Source organism: Aethalodelphis obliquidens, unplaced genomic scaffold (genome assembly GCF_003676395.1).
Source record: "Aethalodelphis obliquidens isolate GAN/ISIS:26980383/991018 unplaced genomic scaffold, ASM367639v1 scaffold9, whole genome shotgun sequence".
Lineage (NCBI taxonomy): Eukaryota > Metazoa > Chordata > Mammalia > Artiodactyla > Delphinidae > Aethalodelphis > Aethalodelphis obliquidens.
The window spans coordinates 34,409,592-34,420,541 of NW_020837953.1; the positions used below are offsets into that span (position 1 = coordinate 34,409,592).

Below are 10,950 nucleotides of genomic sequence, written 5' to 3' on the forward strand. Positions count from 1 at the left end.
TAAAGCATCTTTTCAACATTTCCTCTAAGAGGAAAACACAGACTTCAGTTTATTAATCTCTGAATTTTCTGCCTCTTTCCCTTCTTGAGAACTGGGGAGGTCGATGGTAATGACAGCGCTGACCAGAGCACCCTGGGGAGGTTGTTTCTGAGGCTCGTGGCTCTGTGACCTGGGCTGTTGCACAAGGTCCTCTGGGCCTGGGCAGGTGCAGCTCTGGGCACACTCAGCTCTCGGGACCTCAGCCTCTCCTGCCTGTCAGCGTCCTTGCTGGACTCGGGCAGGCCCAGGGCACTCAGGCTGTGGGACACACGTGTGCATTTCTTCCTTTGCTCGGGTTTCATCATTCAGTATGTCATGCCTTTATACACATCATTCCTTAGCCCTCCCTTTATTTTAAACAAAAACAGAACACCATTTTCTAACGTACTATTATGGTAGGCAGCGTGCAAACCGTTCCAGGCTGACCGCAATTGGCGCTATAATTCCTGTTTTAGTTTTAGGGCTCCCTTAGCGGTATTTTTTAAAAAAAATATCTATCTAATCTAACCATCTTATCTATCTAATCTAATCCATCTACGCCGGTTCTATCTATCTAATCTAATCTATGCCTGGTCTTCGTTGCTGCGTTCGGGATCTTTAGGTGCGGCATATGGACTTCTTAGTTGCAGCATGCATGCGGGATCTAGTTCCCCGATCGAATCGCGGGCCCCCTGCATTGGGAGCACGGAGTCTTACAGGACCGACAGGGAAGTTCCCTTTGGTGGGTTTTTAAACTAGACTTTCCAGAACGGCAGCTTCTGGGCGACCCCTACCCGTTCCCGTCCTTCGGCGCCGTCCCTCTCGCCTCTGTTCCAGGCAGCCATCTGCTTCATGCCAGGGTTACTAAAAAGAAAGAGTTTGGCAGCTGCGAAAACAGTGGAAAACCTGCGGGCGAGCGTGGAGCCGCGGTCTTCGGCCCCGCGCTTGGCTGTGGCTCCCGCCGCGGGACGGCTGCCGGGCGCCCCTGAGAAGCCCCATCTCCTGGGGCGCGGCGCCTGTCTCCCGTGGTCGGGACAAGCGCTGGCGCCTGGGCTCGCGGGCGCGGCTCCGGGCCATGCCGTGCCTTCCTCCGCCCACCGCCCAGGCACGGGTCGGTACCGCCCTCTGCGGGACGTGCCGCGCAGGCGTCCTGAAGACGTAGCTTCCTTGGTCCTCCCGGCGCCCCGTACTGCGGTCTCCCCGCTGACACGTCTCCTGGGGGCGTGGAGGAGGCGGGGCCAGGGCGGGCCGTCGGTTCTTAAAGGGACTGGGCGCGGAGCTCGGAAGGCGACGCCGTTCGAGGCAGCGCGGGGTGCGTGGTGCGGAGCAGGTTCGGGAGGTGAATGGGGGGTCTGGGCGGGTTTGCGAGGGGCCGGGTGGTCCGCCGGGCGCGAAGGAGAGTCTCGGGGATCTGGGCTGCGTTCTGGGCAGAGTCCCGCCAGAGCGGACCCACCCTCGCTGCTCGCAGCTCCCGCTGCCTTGGCTGGGGTGGCCAGGGTTCATTCATTCCCGGCTGAGGCACTCCTAGTTCGGCCCCCTCCGAGCCACCGCCCGAATCCCAGCCTGAGGCTCAAGTGCACTTGATAGCTCACGGCCCTGCGCCCCCTCCTCTCTATTTTACGGACTGGGAAAATTGAGGAGGCGACAGCTGACCGAGGCCACTCTGCGAGTCGGAGGGAGGCCGGCCTCACCAGCCTTCCTGCCTCCCATAGCTCCTCCGCCACCACTTTCCGGGGGCCCGCACAGTGCATGGAGCTCGGTGGGACGGGGGCGGGGGCGGCTTCAGCGTCAGGAGCAGAGTCCAGCGGGAAACAGTGGAGGCGGGGGGCGAACTGCTTGGGGAGAGGGGCGGGGCTTTGATCCTGGAGATCCAGATTCTAGCCCGGCCAGCACTAGCTTTGTGACTTAAGGCAGTTACTTCACCTCTCTGACCTTAGTATCCTTTTTTGTACAGTGCCAGTAATAACACCTGCCTCATCAGGATATTGGGGGAATTCAGGAAAATAATGCAAAAGTGCCCAATACAGAGCCTGGCACGCAGCGGGCGTTCAGTCGAGCTGGATGAGCCCAGAAGAGGATTGACGCAGCTCGGAGGAAGGCGGCTGCGGGCCAGGCCGCCCGGAATGAAAGACCTCAGTGTCTGAGTTTCCTCCCCCGCCCCCCTCCTCCGCTCCACCGTCTCTGCCCGTAGAGTTTGTTCAGGGTGGTGGTGCACACCTGACAGTGGAGCCTGGGGCCAAGGCCACGTCTACACTACCCTGTTCAGTGCCACCTAGAATTAGGCGGGATCCTTAGCTCCAAGCCGGGAGTGGCATCCGCACAGGCGGAACCAGCCTGGCTGACCTGGGGTGGGGCCCACTCCAGGAGTGCAGTGCTGTAACCCCAGAGCTGGGCTCAGCCTGCCTGGCAAAAGACCCCACCCTGAGGCCGTCTGCTATATTTCCTGCCTCCTCCCAGTTGACCTTTGTGGGAGGGAGTCAGGGGGCTGCTTACCCCAGGAGGTATTAGTCACTGAACCAAGGAGCCAGTTTATACCTAGTGATGGCAGAGGGACTGGGAAGGTCCGAGTCTGAGCAGACAGAACCCCTTCCTGGGCTCTTGGAGTCCCAATGCTGCTGCCTTGTTTCCTTCTGTCCAGAACTGTCCAGTCCCCAGACACCTCGGGGAAGGCAGTGTGGAGCCTAGGGTTCCATCTTCCCAACCCCCGGTCAGTTATGGCACTTGTGCCATCAGTCTCCCCACCTGTACCATGTGGCAGTCCTTTAAAATCACCTCATATGACCCTCACACTACCACGTGATAGTTGGACAGTTATAAACTCCATGTTATAGAGATGGAAACTAAGGCCAAGAGAGAAGTGGTCTCCAAGGCCTAAGGCCAGAAAGTGATGGTATCCAGTCTTGGGCCAGGGCTGACTCCAGACCCACCCTATTAACTAGGACGCACCACTGCCTCCCTCTGACGCCAGAGTCCAGATTGAAGGAGGCCCTGAGCAGGCAGCCTCAGCCACCTCTGAGTCTCCGTCCTGGGCCAGGCGCGATGGCGGAGAAGGTGCTGGTAACAGGTGGGGCTGGCTACATCGGCAGCCACACCGTGCTGGAGCTGCTGGAGGCGGGCTATTCGCCGGTGGTCGTCGACAACTTCCATAACGCCATTCGTGGTGAGCAGGCGGAGGGGGCTGGGGCTCCCAGGGGGATGGAAGGGAAACCCTGCGTTCTGCCTCCAAGAGTTGGGTGTCTGGCCAGTCCCTTGGGAACCCAGCACCCCATCTTCTCTGACTTTGATGGCCTCTATGTGCCCAACCAGGAGGGGGCTCCATGCCTGAGAGCTTGCGCCGGGTTCAGGAGCTGACAGGCCACTCTGTGGAGTTTGAGGAGATGGACATCTTGGACCAGGCAGCCCTACAGCGTCTTTTTAAGAAGGTGGGTGCTTGGCAGGCAGACAGGAAAGGGGCATAGCCAAGGGCCAGGCCTGTAAGCAACCTCTGACCCCAGCTTTGCAACCCTGCAGCACAGCTTCACGGCAGTCATCCACTTTGCTGGGCTCAAGGCTGTGGGCGAGTCGGTGCAGAAGCCTCTGGATTACTACCGAGTTAACCTGACAGGAACCATCCAGCTTCTGGAGGTGAGGCCTGAGGCAAGGACACAGACACTGTGAGGGCCCCTGGCCGGGTACGCAGTGCCAAACACGGTGGCAGAGCCCAAGCTGTGTCATCTTTGCTAGGTCTTTGCCTCTCAGCCTCAGTCTCCCCTTCTGTAAATGGAAGCCCATAGCTCAGCCCCACCCACCTGGGAGGTGTAAGGGGGCAGGAATAGCGTGCGAGGCAGAGGCCACTGACGCCTCCCCTCCACGGGCAGATCATGAGGGCCCACGGGGTGAAGAACCTGGTGTTTAGCAGCTCGGCCACCGTGTATGGGAACCCCCAGTACCTGCCCCTGGATGAGGCTCACCCCACAGGTGGCTGTACCAACCCCTATGGCAAGTCCAAGTTCTTCATCGAGGAAATGATCCGGGACCTGTGCCAGGCAGACAAGGTGAGGGCCCCCTTTGATTCAGCCGTGGCTCCGCTCACGGACCCCTCACAGCCCACCCCCGCGAGCCTGAGGACGGGATCCTGATCAGCCTCCACCAAGGAGGAGGCTGGGGTTCAGGAAGCAGCAGTGACTTGCACGAGGTCACAGCACTTGCAGGGAGGGCCCGATACCCTGCTCCTTTCTAGGGATAGACAACCAGCAGGGTGGGCTCTGGATTCAGCTGGGACGCGCAGCCTGCACCCCAACCCCCATTGTCTGACCTGCGTCCCATAGGCCTGGAATGCAGTGCTGCTGCGATATTTCAACCCCATAGGCGCCCACGCCTCGGGCTGCATCGGCGAGGATCCCCAGGGCATCCCCAATAACCTCATGCCCTATGTCTCCCAGGTAAGGGAGAAGGGAAAGGAAGGGGGTGGCCCTAGACTTGAGGGCTACAGCTGGTGCCAAGGTCCTGGGAAAAGCTAACCTGACCTCCACCCCAGGTGGCGATTGGACGACGGGAGGCACTAAATGTCTTTGGCAACGACTATGACACAGAGGATGGCACAGGTGAGCTCAGAACCAGGAGGAGCCAGGAGTGGGAGCCGGGAGGGAGACTGCGGTGGGACAGAGACTGTACTGCACCCAGCGCCCCACCACCTCCTCCTCTGCAGGCGTCCGGGATTACATCCATGTCGTGGATCTGGCCAAGGGCCACATCGCGGCCTTGAGGAAGCTGAAGGAGCAGTGTGGCTGCCGGGTAGGAAGAGAAGGGAGGGAGGGGAAGGAGACGGAGGCCTGGACCAGTGGGGCCCAGAGGGGTAGTAAGTCCAGCCCCTGGCACGGTCCCTGTTCTCCTCTCTGGGCAGATCTACAACCTGGGCACGGGCACGGGCTATTCGGTGTTACAGATGGTCGTGGCCATGGAGAAGGCCTCGGGGAAGAAGGTAGGCTGGCAGCCCACCCTGACCCACCCCCAGCCCCTCCCACTAACCTACATGACGGGCATCCCAGCACCGCCCTGTTTCCCCAAGCCTGCCTTAGGACTTGACGCCTGAGAGCGAGACCCTGCTCTGGACCTCCATTTCTTGAGGGCCTGGTTAGCAAGTTGGCAGATAAGGCTAGGGCCAGCTCAGCTAAGCTACAACCGCCCCCTCTCTTGCAGATCCCGTACAAGGTGGTGGCCCGGCGGGAAGGCGATGTGGCTGCCTGTTATGCCAACCCCAGCCTGGCCCTCAAGGAGCTGGGCTGGTCAGCAGCCTTAGGGCTGGATAGGATGTGTGAGTGCTAGCCCAACCCCTGACCCTGGGTGCTGGCCTGGCCCCTGGGAGAGAGTCAGGGGCTAGGAAAAGGGCCGCCGGGGGTCTGGCCCTGCCCACTCCGGGCTGTCCAAGGTGGTGCGGGCCCTGCACTCCAGCGTGGACCCTGAGCACAGACCTCGCCCCATCACAGGTGAAGATCTATGGCGCTGGCAGAAGCAGAATCCTTCAGGCTTTGGCGCGCAGGCCTGAGACCCTCACCTACCAGGGACCAGAAAAGGAAGAGAAACAACTGCCTGCTCTCCAGCCTCTGGGAGGAACCCAGGGGCCTCAGAGCCTCCCCTACCTCAGACCCCAACGGTGCCCACTCAGCCCACCAGGCATGAGGCCAAGCGCACCACTGACCAGGTATCAGGGGTCTCTATTCCACAGGGTCCAGGAACCCAGGAGGACCACCAAGAGCAAGTGGGGCGAAGCAGGGCCCTGAGACACACAGAACGCCCTCCTCCCGGGCACTAATTTATACTGCTACGAAGGAGCTTCCCAAAGTATTTAAAATAAAGTTTTCTTACACTGGAGCAGATTCTTGCACGTGATCACACTCTACCCCTTGGATAGAATCATCCAGGCCTAAGAGTTGAAGCAATTTCTTTAATTTTATCGGAATCCAGACACAACAAGAAAAACACCCAAAACTACATGGAGACAGAAGACAAGACATGACTCCTCCCCACCTCCCCCTGGCCCTAGAGTGGGGACAATGTGGGGTGAGGCAGCTGGGGGAGACCTTGAGCCTCAGTCCAGCCCTGCAGGCTCCAGGCCCGCGGGGGCGGAGGGTAATGGGGAGGCAGGGCCCAGCCCCCAAATCAGAATGGCTGAGGGGAGGCCCCCTCGAAGGACTCCGCCCCGTCACCCACACTCCTGCGCAGGGGCAGGGAGCCCACAGCAGCAAGGGGGCCCGGGCCACAGACACATTCATGATTGAGAAGCAGCTGGAGTGGAGGCAGGAGAGACACGATTATCTGGGCAGAATCAGCTGGCGGGAGAGGGTGGGAGGTGGGGCCTGGTAGGGCCCCAGGGGCCAAACCCTGAGGTCACAGGAGGGGCCCAAAGTGGGGCTAGTGAGTGAGGTCCTGAGTGAGTGGGTCAGCGGCTGGGCCCCTTTCTCCCGCTGCCTACAGCCCCTCCAATACTGCTGCCAGGGGGGCCCCCCCCTCCAGGGAAATGGGATAAGAAAGCAGCCCACCCCCTGCGGCAGACAGCCAGGTGGCTGAAGTCAGGAAGGGAGGCCTGGCCAGGCCTTGGCCTGCCTACCCCAGAGGCCTGTGGGAAAAGGAAGGGTCCAGGAGGGTGAGAGGGGCTCGACCGGCTCAGATCCAAGATGGTGCCGCGTGTGCCAAGTCCCCCATGAGCTGGGGGACCGCGCTGGGGGCCAGCAACTGTAGTTAGACAGGAGGCAGCAGCTTCTCAAGAAACTCCTTCACAGCTGCCATCTCCTGGGGGTGGGGGGTGGGGGTATTGTGAGAGGCTCCTGGCTGGAGGGAGGAAGGAGAAGGGCGGGAGTGGGAAGCAGCCCCTCGGCACTGACCTGAGGACAGGAGCTGTGCGTGACCCCGGGGTAAGTCTTGAACTGGACCCTGGCGGGTGTGACAACGGACCGAAGCTTCTCGGCTGTCAGGGCCCCAAACCGTACGGGAACCATGGGGTCCAGCTCCCCGTGACACTGAAGGATGGTCAGGTCCTTGGCACTGCCGTTGGCTGCCTGTGGGCCAGACGGGACTCAGAGAGCAAAGCCAGTGCTTGGGCGCAATCCCCCAGCCTCAAGGAGACAGAGGGCAGGAGCGGGGTAGTGGAGACACTCACCTGGGGGAAGGCCCGGTGCAGAGGCAGCCAACAGCTCAATGCCACAATGCCAGCCAGAGGGTGGGGGCAGGTGAGGGCTGTGTAGAGGGACAGGGCTCCACCCTGGAGGAAGGAGAGAATGAGGGCTCATGAGGGCACAGCTCAACTCCCACCCCCCACCCCCCTCTCTCTCCCCTCACCTGTGAAAAGCCTCCCAGGACGATCCGATTGGCAGGGATCCCATTCTTCATCTCATGCTCGATCAAGGCCTTGACTGGGGGGAGGGGGCATGACTGGGTGGAGGGAAAGCTGCCACAGGGACCCAAGGAAGGGAGCCAAACAGGTATTGCCAGGCACTTTCCTCGGCGGGCAGAGGGGGAGAGGGAGGATGCCGAGGAGGGGCTGGGGCCTTACTGTTCTCTGCTGCCTTCTTAATGCCAGCCTCGTCCTCTGGGGCATCTGGACTCAGCCCCATCAGGTCAAACCTGGAGGAGCAGAGGCGTTGGCAGCTCCTAGGAGACCTGGGCTGGCCCCAGGCAGCTCCCTCAAGCTCCTATTCCCCCTCTCCAAACTCACCAGGAGGGCATCACCATCTTCATGTTGAGTGTCACAGGGATCCGAGGCCTGGGGAGGGACAGTAAGAGGGGCCATGATGCTCAGGAGGGATGAGGAAGCCACAGCAGAAAGCCCAGGTGGGGGCAGGGCAACCCCTGGGGAACCCTCCCAGCAGGCAGGGCCTGTGTTTAAGGTGTTGCCAGGCAACCTGCCACGTGGGGCTGGAGGCTGTGGCTGGGGGCATCGGCAGTAGCAATGGAGAAGCACAGCCCAGCACTCGGTGTGCGGGGTTCCAGCTCAGTCGGTGAGTACTTGGGGAAGGGGTACAGGGGGTGCTAGTTCTAGGAGTCTCAGGTCTAGGAGGCCTTGGGTCTGGGGCTGGACCCTATTCCTGAGGGTTCCACAGGAATGATGAAGGCTGAAAATGGCACTTGTGACTGCTCTGGGCCCCAGGCCCCAGGATGCAGCCGGCAGGAGAACAGGCCTGGGACCACAGGACCACCCCCCATCCTCAGCCCCTCCCCTTGCTGGGGTGACACTCACGCGTGGGGACAGATGTACTTGACGTGAGGGAGCCGGATAGTAGAGAGGGCGTCAGCCCAGCTGTGCCTGTAGGAGGGAAGAGAGAAAAGACACCGATGTGTAGAGGGAGGAAGGGAGGGCGCAGGCCGCTCCAGTCCCGCCCCCTGGGCCCTCCCCCACTTCCCCAGAAACACCCCCTCCCCAGCTCACTCACCCTGTGTCTCCAAGGCCATGTAAAAAAATAACCTGGAAAAGGATCAGAGATGGGGAATAGGGCAGTCACCGTCCTGCTATCACTCTCACTCTGTCCTCCAACTTCTGGCCACCCCTCCCCCACCCCCAAGGACCTGGAGGGGAACTGAGGTGGCAGCCAGACAGGTGATTAAGCCCCTGCCTCCCGCCTGCAGGCTGCTCGCCCTCTCCTCACTGCCACCTCTATTTTCCCCACACCCCCTCCAGCCAGTTCCCCAGCTGGCCCCTTGGGGGCTGCGTGGGTAGCGGATGACCCTTACCGCAGCTGTTTCCCGCTCAGCTCCAGACACAGTGGCAGCATCGGTGAGCAGGGGCACAGACATGGTGTTACCACACATACACTGCAGGGCTCCACGGCTGGGGCCTGTGCACATTCGGGACAGTGGTCAAGAGCAAGAGGAAGGGGAGACAATCCTGACACAGAAGCAGAGCCTCAAACCCAGGGCCTACCCGGGCCATCAGCCCTCAGGTTCTATCCTGGGCACAAAGAAAAGCCAGGCAAGAAGTTCTGGGTCCGAGCAAGCGGGCAGGAAGTTTGCCTTCACTCCAGGGCTGAAAAGCAGGGGCAGCCACCCTAGTGGCCCTGCTTCTGGCCCCCCACACAGCCTGAGGTTGCTGGAGGTGGGCAGAGGCAGGGCTTTGGGGCCGTGGGGCAGGGGAGCCAGGGCATCCCCTGCTGCCTTCTCCCCACCTAACACTCTGTTGGCAGGTAACTGCCTCCTCTCCCTGCTCTCCAATCATCCCCCTTCTCTAGAGCCCTTGCGTCCCCTCCTTCCCAACTCCCGGCCCTACTGGGAAATGAAGGGAAGGAAAACTGCCGGGAAATATGTTTCCAACCCCTACCCTCAACCCCACACACATTTTCTCCAACTTCCCTCCCATCCAGCCCCCATCAGCCTTCTGGCTCAGCCCTTCTCAGAGCCCCTGGGAGCTGCCCATGTCCCCAGAAGGCACACAAACTCCGATCCACCACCCACCTCCTAAACAGTGCCCCCCGCCCCCCTGTATGAGGCCACCTGCTGCTGCCCACTGACTCCAAATAGGTCCCCCAGCTCGACCATGCTCTGGGACTCCCAAACGCACAAAAGAATGCCAAGCTGGCTGGCTCCTCCCGTCCTTAGCATCCTCCAAACTCCCCGGCAGCTTCTGCTACCTGCCCCTAAGTGCCGACCCTTCCTAGCAGCGCCCACCCCTCCCACCCCACCAACTGGCTTCCCCCTCCCCTCTCCCCCGAGCGCCCCTCCGCACAGTAGGATCCCTCACCTCTGACCCTGGGGTTCCTCTTCCCACACAGGAATGCACCTTTTGTCCTAAACTGAGATTCCCTTTCTTCCCCACAGAGATACTTCCACCCTCACCCCAGGCCCCTCCTCTCAGAGTGGTGCCTTCCCCCCTGACCTGGGGTCTTCCTCGCCACAGTAGAAACTTCCACCCTGCCCTATGGTCTCCCACTCCCCACAATGGGAACTTCTGTTCTGACCGAGAGTCGCCCTCCCCACAGTGACAATTTCTATCCTGACCCCGGACCCGCCTCTGGCCACAAAGGGGCGTTCTGCCTTTGACCCTGGAGAGCACCCGCCCCACAATGGGATCCTCCACTTCCGACCCCGAAGTCCCTCTCATCACACCGGGACCCCATCTTCCTCCCCCTCTCTGCCCCCAAAGTCCCCCAGACCGGCCAGCGCCTCTTCGCACCTCACTCCCCACCCCCATCCCTCACAACTGCGGTTGCCCCTCCCCACTCGCCAGTACCCTCGCGGTGGGCCGATGCCCCGCCAGTGCCCTCCCCGGGCCTGCTGGCCCCGGACCACGGTACCTCCACTCCTGGGGGTTTCGAGACCTCTCGGGCGATTCTCCTCTCTCTCCCGCACAGACACACACTCTTCCCCCTCTGCCGCCCCCGCCGGAACTTCCGTTCGAGTCCCGGGAACCCAGCCATCGCGCTGCCGGAAGTAGCCTGGCCAGCGGTACGGAACCCGGAAGTGGGCGTCGGGGTTTCTTCAGATAGGAGCTGCCATGTTGGGTACGGTGGGGCCACTCCCCATAACCAAGCCACGGAGTCTCCGGCCGAATCTAGACAGTGCCTCCGTGGCTCCCACTTGCTCCCACCACCCGTGCATCTCCTGGAGGAAACCTGTCCTGAAGGAGAGGCATTCCTCACACTAGCAGAGCTTCCCACCTTCCCATCCATTTATGGTCTTGGGTTTCCACCACTGGCCCTCACGTCCTGTTCCAGGGTCATGGATGAAGTCATATACTCAGCTGAAAAGACACTTTGAGACCATCTAGTCTTCCAACCTTACTTTAAAGATGAGGAAACTGAGGCTCAGGGGAGGGAAGTAAACAGCAACCTCAGGATTACACTGTGATGCTGCCCCTGCACCTGCTTCCTGAGCTGTAAAACGGTGACAATAACCACCCAGCTTACTTCACAGCTTTGCTGTTAGGCTCAAATGAGGCCGTGTGGAAATGCTCTATACAGTGTAAAA

General features: G+C 60.8%; 2 protein-coding genes and 1 long non-coding RNA gene across 6 annotated transcripts; 1 reads left to right on the plus strand and 2 right to left on the minus strand.

Annotated features, from left to right (window-relative positions):
• Nucleotides 1-23: 23 nt before the first annotated feature.
• On the minus strand, nt 24-2,659 carry LOC113622061 (uncharacterized). Its single transcript, XR_003433398.1, has 2 exons — nt 2,554-2,659; nt 24-882 (listed from the first exon to the last, which is right to left on the minus strand). It is a non-coding gene; the product is annotated as an uncharacterized LOC113622061 (long non-coding RNA).
• On the plus strand, nt 1,293-5,868 carry GALE (UDP-galactose-4-epimerase). 4 transcript variants are annotated; one of them, XM_027109757.1, is made up of 11 exons: nt 1,293-1,357; nt 2,958-3,178; nt 3,325-3,440; nt 3,529-3,642; nt 3,876-4,052; nt 4,326-4,439; nt 4,535-4,601; nt 4,706-4,791; nt 4,901-4,978; nt 5,197-5,311; nt 5,484-5,868. In XM_027109757.1, the coding sequence occupies exons 2-11, from the start codon at nt 3,058-3,060 to the stop codon at nt 5,540-5,542; spliced, it is 1,047 nt and encodes a 348-aa protein (XP_026965558.1). In that variant the 5' UTR covers nt 1,293-1,357; nt 2,958-3,057; the 3' UTR covers nt 5,543-5,868. The 4 variants fall into 4 exon arrangements, with proteins under 4 accessions (XP_026965558.1, XP_026965557.1, XP_026965561.1 ...); XM_027109756.1 differs by having other exon boundaries at nt 1,298-1,348; XM_027109760.1 differs by lacking the exons at nt 1,293-1,357; nt 3,876-4,052 and having other exon boundaries at nt 1,870-3,178.
• Nucleotides 5,869-5,921: 53 nt separating this feature from the next.
• Nucleotides 5,922-10,408, minus strand: LYPLA2 (lysophospholipase 2). Its single transcript, XM_027109769.1, has 10 exons — nt 10,278-10,408; nt 8,722-8,825; nt 8,424-8,455; nt 8,231-8,296; nt 7,709-7,756; nt 7,547-7,617; nt 7,333-7,406; nt 7,154-7,255; nt 6,879-7,052; nt 5,922-6,786 (listed from the first exon to the last, which is right to left on the minus strand). Exons 2-10 carry the CDS (start codon nt 8,797-8,799, stop codon nt 6,736-6,738), a joined length of 696 nt encoding a protein of 231 aa, XP_026965570.1. The 5' UTR covers nt 8,800-8,825; nt 10,278-10,408; the 3' UTR covers nt 5,922-6,735.
• Nucleotides 10,409-10,950: the final 542 nt, after the last annotated feature.